This window comes from Thamnophis sirtalis, unplaced genomic scaffold (genome assembly GCF_051295495.1).
Source record: "Thamnophis sirtalis isolate CommonGarterSnake01/CBP01778 unplaced genomic scaffold, rThaSir2_p1.2 scaffold_6, whole genome shotgun sequence".
Taxonomy (NCBI): Eukaryota; Metazoa; Chordata; class Lepidosauria; order Squamata; family Natricidae; genus Thamnophis; species Thamnophis sirtalis.
Window position 1 is genome coordinate 71,028,508 of NW_028261386.1, and position 19,006 is coordinate 71,047,513.

At 38.7% G+C, this 19,006-nt stretch overlaps 1 protein-coding gene across 1 annotated transcript; it reads right to left on the reverse strand.

Annotated features, from left to right (window-relative positions):
* Window positions 1-1,782: 1,782 nt before the first annotated feature.
* Window positions 1,783-14,174, reverse strand: FAM89A (family with sequence similarity 89 member A). The gene is made up of 2 exons (XM_014059641.2): window positions 13,785-14,174; window positions 1,783-2,696 (listed from the first exon to the last, which is right to left on the reverse strand). The coding sequence occupies exons 1-2, from the start codon at window positions 14,070-14,072 to the stop codon at window positions 2,538-2,540; spliced, it is 447 nt and encodes a 148-aa protein (XP_013915116.2). The 5' UTR covers window positions 14,073-14,174; the 3' UTR covers window positions 1,783-2,537.
* Window positions 14,175-19,006: the final 4,832 nt, after the last annotated feature.

Here is a 19,006-nt window from a genome sequence, read left to right on the forward strand (position 1 = left end):
TATAACCCTTCTATAGGCTATGCATGCCCTTTTTTTGGACAAAAGGCCCATTTTTGCGAAAAATGGACCGCTTTTTGCTCGTTTTTGAGCCTAGCCCCAAGGAGCACTCTACAAGTCGCCTAAAGGCTATGCATGCCCCTTTTTTGATGGAAAACAAGTCATTTTTGGGAGGTCTACAGAGTGCAAACACTTTTTTTAAAAATTTGCCTCTTCAAAATCGTGGTGCGTCTTATACTCCGAAAAATATAATATTCTCCCTCTTAAACTGATGTATCCCAAAGCATTGGTGTGGAAACTTCTTTATTTTCTAACTGCCATCTTATGGACCAAGAACTATAGTATTTCACTGGTAACAAAGGGTCCTAAATGAGGAGTCTCTGAACTCTTTATCAGTTTAGAACCTTTACATGTTATGAATCAAGGCCATGAGTATAGAATATATTTGCCAGGGTAGATACACAGCCTGTCACACATTGCAGATCTGTACTTTCCACATACTTGCTCAACATTCTCAATACTGAGCATGATAAGGATTACAGTTCATCAGTCTCTGGAGGATAACAGATGTTTATTTCAATCCTTATTACATTGGCTGGTTTCAGCCTAAATTAAATATGTTTTGTCCCACTGATTTTAGTGGAAGCCAATCTAGAGGAACAATGTATCATTTATTTCAGCCATCATATGCTAAATAATTGCTTTCAGCAGCAAGGGTGTGGTCTCCAATTTCCCCAATTTTACTGATGGAGTCACTCAGCACAAAAAAAAATAAGGCTAGTTTAAAAAAAAACCTGTTTCAAAAAGAGTTGAGTGGGTTGGGCTGCTTGCTAGGCTATTATTCTTTATTTACCAGTATATATTCTATTTATATGCCATCCATTTCCCCAATAGGCCGATTGTGTGCGCATGTGTGTGTGTGCGCGCGCATGTACTCTGTTGGATTCCTTAGATTTCAAAAGCAGAGATCTCTTAATGCGCAGGAGGACAGAAGTATCTGGCAGGATCACATAATAGGGATGGACATATTGTACAATATAATAACACAATAGATTATAGAATCTGCTATAATAAATGAATGTGATTGTCCTTTTTAAACATTTTGTTGTTCCCTTTGGACACACAGTTAACATGCTGGAAGGTTTGTTATTTGTCATCTCACTTTTCTCCTTTGAGGTTGAAAATATGTTTCAGATCTTAAACTAGGTCTTCCATATGAAAACAAATCAGTTATTTACATGGTGTCATATTCCTACATGGCAAAGGACTTTCCTGATGCATATATAATTTATGGAAGTATTCCAGGAAGCTGAAACCTATCAGGTTCTGACCATTGTGCACAAGATCAGTTCAAAGGTTTCCATCTTCTGCTTGGAGTTCCTATAAACTTCATCATGTGAGGTAGACTATGGGTTTCTGAATTCATTTTAATCCATCAAGGCAGCCATGCAACTTTCCTTGCTACCTCCAAGTGCTAAATTACATATCCATGAAAATGCTAAACAAATTACAGTTCCAGTTTAAACATTCATTTGTTATAGTTCAAAAAACCCCACTGTATATAATAACATACCCATTAAGGTCTTTTTGAACTGTAAGAAACAAATTGACCATTTGTCTTCCAAACATTTTAGTATTACAAATGATGCTGCGAATCCATGTATGTTAAACTTAAATTACTAACTGGATAATGAACAACTACATTGCAGCTATGGAAGCTAATGGAGCTGGAAGGTGTACAATTAACTGCTATGATTTGTTCTTACTGCATTTGAGAAAAAAATATAGGAAGGGTTACACAATTTTATTACATAGGTTTAAATAAAAGTCATTCTGACATTAGGAAGAAAGAAAGGGAACTGGATCATCAATCCAACTAAAAACTTTGGAAGTAGTTTAAAGTTCCAGGGGTCTCCAACTTTGGCAACTTTAAGACTTGTGGACTTCAATTTGTGGACTTCAGCTTCGCTGGCTGAGGAATTCTGGGAGTTGAAGTCCACAAGTCTTAAAGGTTGGAGAACCCTGGTTTAAACTATTGCAATGTTACAGAATTCATCCTTTATGGTGTATAGAACAGGAAAAACTCCAATCCCTCAGAACAGAGGCTTTAAAAGGGAGTTGTTTATGATAATGGGATCTATTCAGTGATTACAAACACACAAACTATATAACTACACTTTACATGTCAGAATATTTGAGATGACGTGGATTTCATGTACAATGATACGCTTCTGCTTATAAAAAGATAGCTTTCAACATCTGCCGTCTAGAAACACCCCGTGCGCAAATTACACTGACGTGACCTGTCAAGCATGCTTTGGGAGGCTTCAAAATTCATTGCACATTACTTTCCTAGAGCAGGATTTACATAATGTGTAACCTGGGTTAAACAGCTCTCCAGAAATAAATGGAGCAATTCTTCTTGAGCAGAAGGAAGAATGTACTTTGAGTTCCAATTAAACACTGCTCATCTCTTAACTGCCAACTCCAGCTGCACGCCAAAAACAAACAAAAAGAGGCTTTCCTAAGAAACATTCTTTTTAAAAAAATTCCTCTTCCTCATCAAAAAAGCCATTTTCCAGTGCATATGCACAGTCTGCACTCGATACTGCTTGGCAGGCACCTTTATATTCCTGAATTGACTCATAAAGAGAGTAGAGTTGACACAGTAATGACATATCCAGCTGCCGGAGGCCAACCTAGTAAGAAAGAAAACACATGTTAATATTATGCTTGATTTTATCTATAAGATGTTGGCCTGTCTATATTTTTCCTACCACAATGATTTTATCCTCCTCAAAAAAATAAAACAAAGACCAATATTAAGAAAAACAGTATGCCTGTCAATTATACAGGAAGACTGAACTACGGTATTTGGACATTTGCCAGACATTTTTGACTGGCCAAAGCCTCATTTTCTTAAATACCTTTGGATTTAACTCATTCACAACTAAAGATAGATACCCCAAACAGCAGTGAAAATCAAAGCAAGAGACTTCTAAAATTAAGCAGAGAGAAAAAAAATGCTATGTTAAAGGGCTTTAATTTAAACAAAAAAACTTAACATTTTGATCCAAGAAACTTTTAAATGAATAAAGGGGACTGTTTTTTTTTAAAAAAAAATTCCAATGAAAGGGTCTTCAAAATAACAAAATTAATTAGAGTAATAGACCAGACATCTGAAAGAATGATTGTTTAAGGAGAGTGGAGTGGGGAATGGAATGGAATAGAATAGAATAAACTTTATTGGCCAAGTGTGATTAGACACACAAGGAATTTGCCTCTGGTGCAAAAGCTCTCAGTATAAGTAGGTAATTCAGTGACAGCAGGTAACTGGTAGATTTTACCAAACAAGAAAATAACATGAGCAAAATTGCAATTCTAACTATGGAGAGCTAATTGAGACTGAAGTACTAAAGACAGAGAAAAGCCAAAAAAAAAAAAAAAAAAAGAGGGGGGAGGCCGGACCTGCCCTTTATTTTTACCAAAGTAATTGACTTACTTACTTTCTCATAAAGGCAACCACAAGAAAAGCTGGCAATTTAGGAGAAAGATGGAGAAGGTTCACTAGAACAATTTGCAGATGAGGAAATTTCACCTAATTTATTGCAGACAATGTTTTGAGGAAAGATGATGAATGTAATGATTGCCAATAGTTTGGATGTTTTAGAAAAAATGGAAGAAGGATTTGCAAGAATAAAAAGAGATGTAAAAGAAGTTAAAAAGATGGAAGAATCTTTGGGGAAATGCCTGGAGAATTAAATTATTGATAAAGTGGAAGTTTTGGAAAGTTAAGGCATAAGTAATAGAGAGAAGGAAGAGGATTTGGTATTATTGGAGAGAATTGAGACAAAAAAGATGTTTAAATCCATCTAATTTCCTGGATTGGGAGGAAGATAACATTGACACAGAGACTGATAAGGTTTGTAAGATTAATGTAAGTTTTGCAAAATTATGAATTGTTTGAAGGGACATCCTTGTGCACTCTGCCAGGAATAAGACCAGAGATCATGTTTTACAGCAATATTTTAATACTATATTGTAGATTGCTAATACAAATGAAACGGCACTTAAGAACATTCCAGTAAGAATACTATGTAAGTGAAGTGACAAATTTAAACAGAACAACATTCCAGTTAGATGAGATAAATTTAAAGGTGATTTTTACTTTTAAAGATAAAGATTCAGATTGAACTTTGTGCAGAAAGCAAGAAATGTTTTTGGGAAAAAATCTCAAGGGAGCCAGTTTGATCTAGTGATTAAGGCACCATGCTAAAAACTGGGTAATTGTGCGTTCTATTGCCTTATCCATGAAACCCAGCTTGATGACTTTGGGCCAGTCATTCTTTCTCAGCCCAGCTCAACTCACAGGGTGGTTGTTATGGGGAAAACAGAAGGAAGGAGTATTAGATGTTCACCACCTTAAGTTATTTATAAAAATAATAAAGGCAGGGTTAAAAAACAAAGCATAAATAAAAAATAAATAAGAACTGGAGGAAAAACAAATGAAAGTGACAATGACAGATCAAATCAAATCCATTTTTCATAAAATCAGCAGAACTAGCAAATCCAATCCAGTTCATCTTGATCTTTAAAGAGCACTCAGGTTGATAAAGTGGCTTTCTACAATGCTGGTTTATGTTCCAACTACTAAAGTATTTCTCACATTTAGGTGATTTCTCAGGCAGATTAGGACTAGCTGCCTTTAAAAAAAAGAATGTAGGAAGAATATGGCCTGAATCTTTTGACCACTTTCATGCTGCCATTTAATAATTGAAGAAACTTCAGGGTATAACTGAAGTCTATTGCATTTTATAGTCTTTAGATACCAGTCTGATTTGCATGTTACTTTGCTCCTTACTGTCTGCAGAGAAATTACCTCAATGAAGGACTATGTGTGTGAAAGGGAAAAGTAGATCTTATCTAAAATATAGCAAGAATATTTCTTTTGCTTGAGCAGGGAGTTGGACTAGAAGATCTCCAAGGTCCCATCCAACTCTGTTATTATTTTATGTACATAAGATCACCATGGAGTCCAGAGCTGCCACAGTTTAGGTGATTTATATTATTCTTAACTGTATGTTGCTACCTGTATCTCACAAAGACTCTTAACTATTCTAAAAATCAGCTTATAAAATGAACTGCAATGAGAGGAAAGATAAGAGAGAATGCTCAATATATTCCATTCTCTCCAGCCTTTTAGGCAACTGCTCATCTTTGTGAACTTCTAAAGCAAAGAGGAAGAAAACAACAGAATACTTCTCTGTTGCATTTAAATTTACACACTGCATATTCCAAGATCTATTTTACTTGCGGGGAAACCCCCCAAATAAAACAGTGTTATACTGCTTCCAAGTTATTACTGTTTTCCTGCTTTTAGGTGGACCAAAATATTACTTCATTTGTTAATGAAAATAAATAATTACAAGGCAATGTTAAAATTAACTTGAATGTCTAGTCTTGATGTAGTAAAACTCATTATAATATAAACAGGTATACATTAGGCAAAGCAGAGAGAAGATGTATCCCAGTAAACAAGTTTTTCAAATGGATACAGCACACATATATATGCTAGTAATTTAAATAATACAGGACCTTTTTGATGGCAAGAAAAATATCCAAGAGATACAAATACAATACTACAGTACTTCCACCTAATTAGTTTTTTATCCCTGAGATACAATCTCATTATTATACATAGATCACACAGCCAAACTCCAGATCCCCTATATATATCCTTCTTATCCTTATTATATTTATATGATTTTATAAATATGTAATGCCCAATCAGTGTTTGGATAAATTTCCTCACTCTGTAGTGAGGGTTCTGAGGAAAGTCAGTTTGCTTGCTGTATGATAAACCCACTATTTAAAATAGCAGCAATAATATCACAAACTTCCCCAGTTCTCCACTAAAATCAGGACAATGCTATGAGGGGGAAAAAAGCTTAGTTTTCTTTTTCTTAGCACATCTCAGTCCTTGTTGTTTTGAAGGCTTGTTAAAAATGACTATTTGTTTTGGGGGTAATTTGCATCTGAACAAATAGCTTTAGTGACTGCATTGAGGATAAGGAATAGAAAACACAAATATTTGTTTTTGGCTTTAATTGCTGCCAGTTAAAAATACTATCTCCAGCACAATGTAAAACTCTATTGAGTAAATATCTTTGATGAGAGATAGGCAATTTATTTATTCCAGTTGTTTTGGACTATAATTTCCAGAATACCTGACTATTGACTAAGGTATATTTGTAGCACAAAACAATTGGCTGATAAAAGTTGCCTTTCGTTATTCAGTCATTGTATAACTTCAGCTCTTCAAATTTGTGTATAGTCATGCTGGTGTCATCAGTGATAACAACTGGCCACCTTATCTGCTGTCAGCCTCTTCAAAGGCTCTAATTTTTCCAAGCAACTGCATCTTCTCCAAATACTCTTGCATTTACATTAAGTGTTCAAAGTATGTAAGCTTTAGCCTCATTATTAGTGTTTTTGTTATGCAGTCTAACTTAAATTCATCTAGGATTGGATGATTTTTCTTCTGGCAGCTATCAGCTATCTTCTCCAGAAGCACAATGCATAGTCCTCGATTTACTTTTATTCAGGCTTTCTGATGATCCCATTTTCACACTGTAATACTGACAAAACATACCAACTGCAGTGTTCTTTAGTCACCTGATCCCTATTTCTGGCCTTCCCTGCCAGCATCCCAACAAGTAGAGTCAATGGGGAAGCTGGCAAGAGTTTGCAAGTCACTCGCATTCCCACTGCTTTTTCTTCCAAGGAACTGCTGGGTGGCAATTGGGATCTTGTACTCTGCAGTGTCCACTCACAGCGCCCACTTGACTGCACTCTGTAACACTCACCTGTGGCTCTTGCCTAACTCACAGCTTTGCCCAACAGCCTGCCTGCTTGGAGCAGTTTTGGTATCGCTTCCCATGTTGAGGTCATGAGAGGTGCTTGCTTAATGATCTACAATCCTCACTTAACAATGGCAACAGGGACTGCTGAGATTGTTGTTGATAAGCAATGTGGCCATGTGTCATCATGCCTTAGGATTGCATCATTTAGTGACAGAAATTCCCAATTGCATCATAACCTGAGCACTACCTGTATTCTATCTTAACCGTGTTTCCTGATCAACTTTAATAGGCAATTTACCAAGTGTACAAGTGCTCTTCTGGATACTCTTAACGACATGGTAAATTCAGCTCAATTGCCTATTAAAGATGATCAGGAAACACAGAAGCAAAAATCCTAAATAAAACAGACATATTTTTGAAACTCCCTTTCCTTTTCCATTATTCACTGGATATAAACAAGGAGATCTCGGTTGCCTATTTTGAATCCATCACGTACATCTGGCAGTTGTCATTCTCTGTATGGTTAAAGTCTAGATGGCAACACCTTAAGTACAGTACTGTTACTACCATTGATACTAGCAATATTAAATAGAGCATTATTTAGCACTGCTCTTTTGGGTTATTGGAATATAAATAATCTTTTCCAGTTATTGCTGTTTTGGATATCTGTTTAAAAACCACAGATAACACAAGCTCCATCATCTTATAAGATTGTAAATCAGGAGTGTCAAACTCATGGCCCACGGGCCAGATGTGTCACATGGTGGCCACGTTTAGGGAAGGGGGGAAAGTCACAATACGTAATGTGACGACATGAGTAAATATTATACAAATATTTATGAACTTCTTCCACTTAGCTGTTAGCAATATTTTCTAATGGCTGTTTACCTTTCTTCAGCTATTTTCAATATACATATTTGTTTGCTTCATCTTCAATATCAGATAAATTTCAGTCTATAATTATTCGGGCACTCGGTCAAAATTGCAGTTGGTCCTTGACTTAACGATCACAATTGGAACCAGAATTTCCTTTGCTAAGCAAGGCAGTTGCCAAGCACTCGTGCCCAATTTTATGACTTTTTGCCACACCTATTAAGTGAATCATTGCAGTTGTTAAGTGAGTCACATGGTAGTTAAGCAAATCCAGCTTCCCCCACTGATTTAGCCTATTGGAGGTTGACTGAAAAGTTCACAGATAGTGACTGGGACCCTGGGATGCCACAACCATCTAAATACGTGCTGGTTGCCAAGGGCCTCAAGTTTTATCATATGACCCCGGGGTGCTGCAACAGTTATAAGTACAAGGACTGGTCATAAGTCACTTTTTTTAATGCCACTTCAAACAATCACTAAAAATGGTAAGTTGAGGACTACCTATAATCCATTCATATTGTTCTTCATCTTCACCACATATTGCTGAGGGTGTATTCTTGGTTAGTAGATTTATTTGTTTTTGTATAAATTTGGAAGGAGGACTTAATGATCTTAAGCCGCAGTCAATACCAGGTCTTTATTTTCCTGACTGAATAGAGCTTCCCCACCTTTGCTTACACATACATACATCGATTTGATTTTGCTATTGTCTGTACAATTATGCCCATATGTATAGTTGTCTTTTCAATTTTTGAAAGAAGGTATTTGTTTTAAACTTTGAAATTTTATTGAATTTTTCTGGTAGCACTCTGTCAATGTCTCACTTCAGTTTGTACTGTACATTAAGGCAAATTTTCCCATTAAGTCTCATGTTATTTTACATTCAACTTTCTAGTCTCCTGCAAAAAAACTCATCTGTCTTAAATAATGCAGCATATTGTATTCAGAAATGTTCACATACACAGGAAAATTTTCTAGGGAAAGGGTAAGGTAAAGATAAAAGATTCCCCTCACACATATGTCCTAGTCATTCCCAACTCTAGGGGGCAGTGCTCATCACTGCTTCAAAACCGAAGAGCCAATGCTGTCCGAAGACGTCTCTGTGGTCATGTGGCTGGCATGACAAACACCGAAGGTGCATGGAATGCTGTTACCTTCCCACCAAAGGTGGTTCATATTTTTCTACTTGCATTTTTTATGTATTTTCGAACTGCTAGGTTAGCACAAGCTGGGACAAGTAACGGGAGCTCACTCCGTTACACGGCTGAACTGCTGACCTTTCTGATTGACAAGCTCAGCATCTTAGCCACTGAGCCACCGTGTCCCTTACCCTTGGGAAAGGGTACTAGGGTACAAAGAAGCATGCTTCAGAACTAACAGATCCCATGGAAGTATACACTACCCATAATTAACTATATGGATTTCTATGTATACCACTGAAGTCTATGTAAATGCATCATTTTTGCTGAGGGAGTCCAGAAACAAACATCCAAGAGGAATTTTAACTCCTTTTCTCTAAGTGGGAAAAGAAGAAAATTGGCATTTTCTCAAAAAAAAGGTAAATATTGCCTTATGTCATGCTAACCCCTGGCCACAATACAAAAGTGATTTGACATTGTCACTATTTTGCCTTTACTTCACACATTGTCTAAATGCCTAAGAATATTCTGGTGGCCTCCCATCCAAGTATAAACCATGCCTGGTCTTGCTTAGCTTTTTTAGAGGGAAACCCAGATCTTCTAGGTGCTCCCATCTGCTTAGTAGATGGGAAATACTGAGTGGTATCCCAATGTACACCAAGAGAAAAACTTCATTTCTTGAAATCAGGAGTCTAATTTGGCAGCGGCCCCCAATCTTTTGAGCACCAGGGACTTGTTTGGTAGAGAAAGGTTCTTCTACAGACCAGAGGCAGCATGATTTTGCATGCTGTCTGCATCCCACAGATTCACTTGTTTGTGCAGCCCAGTTGCTGACATACCATGGACTGGTGCAGGTCCTTTTATATGTGACTTTTGGTGGCATTCAGATATTGGATAAAATCTGAAATTGAGATGTTGAATAAGATCTGAACTTTACATATATTTAAACACACACTAGGTCACATAATTTACAGCTTTTACAATCTTAGATAAAAAGTGATTGTTTACGTATTAGCTATCTCACCTGAAGTAGCCATCATGTATCATGGAATATCTGCTCTGCATCTGAGTTTTAGGTTGTCTTCTCCAGTGATGGGGTTCAAATTTTTTTACTACCGGTTCTGTGGGCGTGGCATGGCTTGGTGGGCGTGGCAGGGGAAGGATACTGTAAAATCTCCGTTCCCTTCCCACTCCAGGGGAAGGTTACTGCAAAAATTCCCATTTCCTTCCAATCAGCTCGGACTCGGGGGGGCAGAAAATAGATGGGGGCAGAGCCAATCAGAGGTGGTATTTACCTGTTCACCGAACTACTCAAAATGTCCGCTACTGTTCTCCAGAACTGGTCAGAACCTGCTGAATACCACCTCTGGTCATTTTGCACCCATCAAGATACGAGTGTCATAATTCTGAATTCCCTCATAATGGGACTTGATTCTCCCAACTCCAGTTTCTTTTTCTCTCTCTTCCACCTTAGTGACTCTTTCCTGCTGAGTTATTAGAGAAATCAGAGAGTTTGGTATGTGTGTTTTTAACCACCCAGAGTTAGAATTTGTCTGTGTTCCAAGTCTCCTGCCAAATAAAAAAAGATATTTCTTCTCGGAAAGTGCTGGATGTGATCTTTCACCCACGAAATGTCATAGGATCTTCATGCACACCATCTCTCAAGTGAGACTGGGTTATCACCTGGAAATGCCCATCCTTTCTGTCCTGTATAGTTTTCCTGTTTCAAAGTTAGTTGGCAGCAGACTGTGGGTATGATATAAGGGCGATGCGGCCCAGATCCACACTTGTAGGGATCCCATAGTACTATCAGCTTCTGCTGGGCATAAAGGTGGTCTATATCAATTACTGTCTGGGTATATAAGCAGTGTGAAGTCCAAGGCATGGTTCTCCTATTATGTTGAAACTGAAGAAGTCTTCAGTACTCTGACCCTGACTGGCGAGTTTTGACAGACTTACTATGAGGGTGGATTTTACTAGAGAAAAAGTATTATTAGCTCTACCACTTCTTTCATTCCACTACATCATGATGCATTCAGATTATATTTCCAGAAGCTTTCATTTCTGGGATGACAGCACCATGCCACAAATATTACAAAGAGAAAATGCCTTTTAATCACATTTTGAGCTAGCTAGATTTAAAATGATAATGAATGGTGCATATTTATGTAGGGACATGTATCGGTCTATGGGAGGGAGTTGTAATGACTAAGAAAAAAGACTGCTTAATCAGAGGTGTGCCAGGCAGGAATAAATCACTGTTGCCTTTAGGAATTTCATGTCATAGATCCAACACAAAGGCTTTAAGTACAGGTACCTAATAATTAAATCCTATTTCACTTCACTGTAAGTGGAAAACTTGTTTACTTTGGAACTTCCCTTTTGTTAAAGCCACACATTTAAAACACAGAAAATGTTTTAGACTAGAATGCTGAAGGTTTTTTTTCTTCATGACAATAGAAACAATTCATTGTTATTGAGGTTCAGTTTCAGCCAAATGTAAAGGCAGGATTGTGATTCAGAGTTAAGTCAATTATCCCTGTCTTCCATCATGTATTTGCTCTGAAATATGGCATACTCCTTAATATTTTAGTCTGTAAACTGACTGCTTGTTTGAAAACCAATGTTAATTTACAGCTGTCAGGAGTCAGCATTCAGCCCAGGGACCATTCCTGCATAAAGCAAAAGCCAATATACCACACTTCAAAAGGCAGAATCAAAGATGTCCATGAAGTCACATTCCATTTTCCAAAGCAAAATAAAATAATTCTAATTCAAAATCTGAAGAGAGTAAAGGCAGATTGTCTATGCACAATAAAAAACTAACACCATCGGGGAAGAAGACAGGATGAAAAATGAATCCCAATTGGAACAGAATAGAGGATCTGATAAATTACATTCCTTTGTTTTAGGAGGAAAAAAGAGCTTTCAAATTTCCTATTTACTTTCCTGTTTCCTATTTAGAAAAAAGAGTGAGTGTTAGAAAATGGGAGGGGAAAAAACAGAGTCAAAATGAAAGGATGTCTTGTCCAAACATCTTTTAGATGACATCAGAAACCTAAGATTTTCCGTCCTGCTGAGATTCTTGCACTAGGTTTTTACTTTCTTTGAACTCTAGGCAGAACATTACATTCACTATCCCTGGTTTGTTTTTAGAGGTGATAATAACTACCTAAGTAACTACCACAGGCCAGAGAATAGTACAACCAGTTCCACAGACTCAAGGAGACTTTGGCTTTTTCCAACAGCAGCTTCTGTTCTCCTGCCAAGACTCTTATATATCTGAAGGGTGATTTGTTAAAATAATTTCTGAAGGGATATTCAAGTTAATTTAGCGTGTTCTTTTTTAACTTCACAGACCAATTAAATTCCTTCTGTACAGCCAAGTAATTTTCCAAGTCTGACCATAATTGTTAATGTTGTTTAAGTAACTTTGGCTTAAACTTTTCAAAAGTTTTAAAGTCTTTTTGTTTCTTGCTCTAAAGCAGCATTTCTTAGCTGTAGCAGCTTTAAAATGGGTGGACGTTAACTCCCAAAATTCTCCAGCCACGAATTGACTGCTCTAAAGCAGTTTATAATCATTTCCATCTTAGAAATGGGGGTGGGGGGTGGGGGTGGAGAAGTAAAAGGAAAGCCTATTGCATCGAAGATTACACAAACTCAACAAATTTGATTTAAAAGAGCCAGTTTGGTCTAGTGATTAAAAGCACCAGGCTAAAAACCAAGAACATAAGAGTTTATGGGTTCTATTGCAGTCTTAGCCATGAAAGCCAGCTGGGTGACTTTGGGCCAATTACTTTCTCTCAGCCTAAAGAGAATCACTCACAGTTGTTTTTTGGGGGAAATAGGAGAAGAAAGGGGTAGTAGATGTGCCTGACATCTTGAGTTATTTATAATAATAATAAAAGCAGGATAAAAAAAGGATCTTAAATAAGAGTTTTAGAAGACAACAAAGTAAAAATAATTTAACCCTGCTGGGGAAGAACCTCCACAACCAGGCCACTGTCTGGCTTAATTAAATTATTTCCATAGAAAATAGGGCTGGCTATTGTCAAAACCCATCGAGTATTTATATCCTGTAATGCATTTCAAGAATGAAAGGGGCTTCATCTACTTTCTGATTAAATCCTGAAGCAGCCTGTCTTGTAATATAACTACCTCCCTTCCCCACACTCCTGTGCCAACTTAAACTCGAAGAAACGTGACTGGAGCTTGCAAAGTCCCACCTCTTCTCTTTCACCCCTATGCTGCCCAATATACAAACTGCAGCATTATAACCGGAGAGGGGTTTTCCTAGCTTGACTTATAATTTCACCAAACACCTCACATTCAGGGAAACTGCGCCTTGAAACTCCCACAAAAGTTTCCAAGCAACCCACCCTCTGGCTTAAAAATCGAAAAATGCAAGCCAGGAATATATCATCGGAGAGCCCGGGGCTGGAGAATATAGCTTCTAACGTGTTAGATACACGCTTGAGGTGTAGCGATTGTTTTGGTGCTGGTGTTTTTTTAACTTTTGAGAGACAAGTTGTTTATTCGGCCACGCATTTTGTGCCGGCAACACTTTCTACAGAGCCGAAATCTAGGTGCCAGACGCGAATATCCAGGGCTGCCCGCACGGGAGCCGTCCGAAAAAAAGGCTGAATTGCCCTGATTTCCTTCTCCTGGCTTCTCACTCGCTAAAACCCAAGGCTGGCATTGCCCTCGGGGGTATAAATTAAAGTCTGGCTGAACCGAGGGAGTTTCGGTGCACAGCAGTTCGAGAAAGCACACAGAGAGGGGGGGGGGAGATCCAAAAATGTTCCAAGGACACAGTTTTTTTCTGGCCAGGAATGCGCCGCTTCTTCGCGGCGGTGCGCCCCAGCAGCTCCCGGGGCGGTCTTGGCAGCCGCCGCCGCCGCCGCCTACTCACCATCTCTTTACGGAGCAGGGCCAAGGCGGCGTCGAGGTTAGGGGGCTTCGGCGGGCGAGGAGATCCTCGCCCCCCTCCGCCGCCGCCGCCGCTACCTCTCCGGCTCAGCTCGTCCTGAATGCGAGACTTCTGCGCGTAGAGCCGCTCCAGGTCCCTCCAGCGCCCCCCGGCTCCGCCAGGGGCGCCTCCGCTGGAAGAAGAATTCAGTAAACCGCTCAGGCTCTTGGGCAGCGGAGGCAGCCCGGACCCGCCGCTGTCGATGCTCCAAGGCAGCCCCGACGCGCTCATGGTGCTCGGAGGAAACGTCGGCTGGAAGGCAAGCCGACTTAATCCGCGGCGACAAAACAACGCCGCGCCGCCTCTCCTCCAGCCTGCATTGAAAAAAGCCTCTTTCTGTCCGGCTCGGGCCCGCCCACTTTGGCCGGCCTCGCCTCCGCCCGCCCCGCCCTCTCCGGGCCTTCGCTTTCAGGACCGGCCCTGAAAGGAAACGAAGAGCGAGCGAGTGAGGGAGCGCTCGGGAAGGAGGAGCGGCCGAAATGGAAGGCGTTGTGTGGTAACATTCAGCTGCCCTCCTTGTGAGTTCCACCCAGCAAAGTCAGCGAGGCAGCTTGTGGTTCAAAGAACTGAACCAGATAACCCGTAGTCCTCCATGTAGGGCCACAATTTAAGCCAACATTTATGATGTTAAGTGAGTGAGTGTTGCCCCGTTTTATGACATTTCTTGTCACAGTTGTTAAGTGAGTTGCTGCAGTCGATAAGTTAGTAATTTGGTTGTTAACTGAATAATCTGGCTTCCCCATTGGCTTTGCTTGTCAGAAGTTTGCAAAAAAGTGATCGCATGACTTTGGGGACACTGCAACGGTTGTAAGTATGAACCGGTTGCCAAGCAGCCGAATTTTGATCACGTGATCGTGGAGATGCTGCAAAGATTGTAACTGAAAAACGGTCATACGTCACTTTTTTCAGGGTCGTCGTAACTTTGAATGGTCACTAAATGAACTGCTGGAAATCGAGGACTACCTGTACGTGCTTTCCAGTCCGTGTCGACTCTTTGGCGATGGTGTAGCTAGACTTTCTCCCCGTGATCCATCTGTCACCTGGTTTTTGGATGTATGAGGAGAAAATCTGGAGCCTGGATTCTTTTCCAAAACTCCTCTACGTTTTTCCAACTTGGAGAAATAAGGTAATCACTGCAATAATTGTAAGAGAGAGCTAGATTGGGGCAAGAGTTAAAAGGCTGAAAAGTCAGCTGGGTGGCTTTGAGCCAGTCACTCTATCTCTGCCCTAAGAAGCAAGCAAGGGCAAAGCACTTCTGAAATCTTGCATGAGCAAATTGCAAGCAAACTCGGGAAAATTGCCAGGCATTTAAACTAACTGAAAGATGGACACAAATGCAATAGATTCAAGATATTCATGGTAATGATGTTTTAGAAAGATGCCACAAACAGTGAATTAGCGAATACTGAATCATTGCTCCTTGGGGAAACATTGGACACTTGTTTACAGGAGAAGAGCTGAAACAAAGCATAGCATCGCCTTGTTCGACCTCAGCTGGGAATGTGTGCATCAGGCAACCAAAATGTTTTCCTCTTCTGCAGATGTCCAGGAATAATTGTGAAAGCACCACAAACATTGAGTTTGGGATTGCAAATAAAATTGAGTGAATAGGCATTTTGAAAATACAAAATATGCAAATTAAGAGGATTAGCTTATATATATATATATATTTGTGTGTGTGTGTACACACACACACACACACACACTGCCAGGGATAATGAATGACAGGTATTGCAATCCAGCTGCCCAATCCTGATCTTATTCAGGATGGTCATTAAGTGTAGATTGTTATGTGGACTAAATGTGGTGGGCAAAAAAGGTGCATACAGGACCTTCTTGGATTTTAGGAGCTTCCTCTGGCAGGAAAAATCAAATGGCAACATTATACCAACTTTGGTTGGGCCCAGCAAAAGATCTGAATGTGGCCTGTGCATACTGACCTGACAGTAGGTCAAAGTGAATGCAGTTGTGATTATTTCTGAGTAAATAATTATTCCCTCAGCTGGACTATATGGATGTATCTTGCTCTTCATAACAATGCTACAGAAGTGGTTTGCCACTCTCATTGTCCCGTACTGTATGTTTTTAAAAAATTATTTTCTAGCCTACAGACTATGATTCCCTAGTGATTTCTCGATCCAGTATTAACTCCGACCCCACCCTGCTTAACAAGTGAAGCCAGAAGGTATCCAAGAGACACAGGCAGCTTTAAAATTGCATTTATACTTTTGAAGCTACCATCTTATTTACACTAACTGAAGGTAAGACCTATTATTAGCTCTTTCCTTGAAGTAAGCATGAATGGAAGAATAATTTAACTCCCCATAAGTAAATAATTTTATAAATGTGTCAAATAGAACAATTAATTCAAAGCATTTTGCAAAGTGGTGTTAGGAAAGCTGTTAAGACAAGGGGATGCTTTGATTGGAAATGTGGTTCACAACTATACAACTTCTACTGTTCCCAATTTTACCTTTTAATTTGTATTTTGATGTATGCTTGAAGCATATTCTTTTTTTGTTATGGAGGCTTTCATCTTATGAATAAATTTTGAATAAATAAAGCAGCTTAGAGCTTTAAGTATGGGGCATTTCATGTAAATGAAATAAATACATAAATTTGCATCTGATTAGCAAAGATATCAAGAGAGGTCAAGATAATAGCCATTTGTCCATACAGTCAAAAAGGGTATGTCTGTGTTGGCTTCACCAGATGCTGATCATTGCATATTTCTTCCTGGCTTCCATTTTTTCTTAAAAAAAGGAAAGAGGGACAGTCTAAATTCTGTTTGTAATAGTTCACAAACTTATTTTAAAAAATGAATAATAAAATGATAGAAAATAAATGATGATGAATGGATGGACAGATGGACAGCTGGAAAAAATATTTGGTGCAATCATAGAACTCTTCAAGTCCCTGCACTTTAAAAAGGATATTGTCATGCTGAAGGAAGTTGGACAAAAAAGAAGAAAACTATTAACAGAGTAGGGTAGTTTATCTTTTTCCCAAAATTGGAAAATGTGGGCAGTCAGGAGTGATGTATTGTATGCATTACAATATGCATCTGTTTTCTTTTTACTCCTTTTGTTTCTTCCTTTTTATTGTTGTAAGCCGCCTGTTGTGAGATAGAATAAATTTAACAAATAAAAATAAATAATAAAAATAAAAAGCCAACCCCATCAGAATCATCATCCATCATCTCCAAAATAAGTTCCAAACAGCATTTTAAAAATTGGTACACATTTTCAAGCTCTCTGAAGTACAAAAACAGGATTACCTTCTACAGGAAAGAACTTTCTTCAAGCATTTGCAAGACAAATTTTAATACAGCATTAAGGTTACATTTTAGTGACCACTGTGACCTTGGATAACTTTTAATAGGAAATTGAACAAATTCATGGGTTAGGACTATCCACCACAACTAGTATTGAAGGTTATAAATATAGACCGGCTTGTGAATCATATGATCCCAGACATTTCTAATTTAGTCAGCAAAATAAGGATCTGCAATTATGGCTTAACACATTCACTCGCTACCTATGTCAGTGGTAAGGTGAGTCTCAATGATAAGAGCACCTTCATGCAGCAAGGTTCTTGCATTAAAAGGGAGAAATTTAAGTGTGGCATTTGGGGAAAACAACAGTGAGGTTTGTGACCACAAGTAGTGGTTCAACAAATAGGAATAGAAAATAAAGCTGCATGAGATGCTTTAAAGGTAAAAGTAAAGGTCCCTCTCGCACATATGTACTAGTCGTTCCCAACTCTAGGGAGCGGTGCTCATTCCGTTTCAAAACCAAAGAGCCAGCGCTATCCGAAGACGTCTCTGTGATCATGTGGCTGGCATGACTCAACACCGAAGGCGCGTGGAACGCTGTTACCTTCCCACCAGGTGGTATCTGTTGCTTTTAGTTGCATTTTTACATGCTTTCAAACTGCTCGGTTGGCAGAAGCTGGGACAAATAACGTGAGCTCACTCCGTTACATAGTGCTAGGGATTCAAACCGCCAAACTGCCAACCTTTCTGATCGACAAGCTTAGCATCTTAACCACTGAGACACCGTGTCCCTTATGAGATGCTTTAGGAAAGCTGAAATAAAACATTTATTTATTATATTTATATACTTCCAAGCTAAATCAGCTGACAAAACTGAGTAAGGGGAAAGCAATACAAAGTAGTCCTTGACTTACAACAATTTCCTTAGCGACCATTTGAAGTTTACAATGGCACTGAAAAAAGTGGCTTATGAATGTTTTTCATACTTGGGATTGTTGCAGCATTCCCATGGTCACGTGATCAAAATTCAAGTGCTTGGCAACTGACTCATATTTATGACGATTGCAGTGTCCCGGGGTCATGTGATCACCTTTTATGACTTTCTGACAAGCAAAGTCAGTGGGGAGGTCAGATTCCCTTAACAAACATGTTACTAACTTAACCACAGTGATTTACTTAATCACTGCAGTTGGCTAGAAAAGTAGCAAGAAAAGTCCTAAAATGGGGCAAAACTCACTTAACAACTGTCTCATTTAACAACAGAAATTTTAGGCTCAGTTGTACTTATAAGTCAAGGACTACCTGTACTGAAAAGGAGATAGCATATTTTTAAATCTCCCAAAGTATTTCAACATGGAGAAAGTTAATTTAATGTTTTGAGCAAGACCAGAAATAAAGTGTTATAAACATGCAGAATTTTCCTATAAAAAAAGAAAGGAGATGGGAAAGGCTTGGATGCCTTGAAATGTATTTGTAATTTAATTTAGGTATTGCTTCACTGCATATGGTGCTGTTTATAGATGTTACAGTTTTATACTTTTTGTGGCATTTTAAGGGCCACAAAAGCTTGGTTCAAAGCTTGGAGATGCATGGCATGAGAGTCAATACATATTTTTACTAAATTAAAAAATAGTAAATACTGGTTTTAAAGAGCAGATCCTAGCATACTCAAATGCAACAGATACGTAGGTATCTGAATTTGCGGAAATAAAAATGTCTCTAAATAAATGCTTAAAACAAAACCAAAGGGAAGTTGGTAAGCATCTGCAACTCCTTCTCTCAACTTGTGGAAGAAGTTATTTACAAATGAACTAAAATTGCTTTCATCTGCTTCTTTGCTTTTAAACTTCCTGGGTTTAATTACAGATTACTTTTGTTTATTGATAGTAAT

Excerpts from the sequence above, each read along its gene's own strand:
- FAM89A (XM_014059641.2), bottom strand. The coding sequence starts at position 14,072 with ATGAGCGCGTCGGGGCTGCCTTGGAGCATCGACAGCGGCGGGTCCGGG. Across the intron at positions 2,697-13,784 it reads CCCTGCTCCGTAAAGAGATG|GTTGGCCTCCGGCAGCTGGA; the intron begins GTGAGTAGGCGG and ends CTTTCTTACTAG.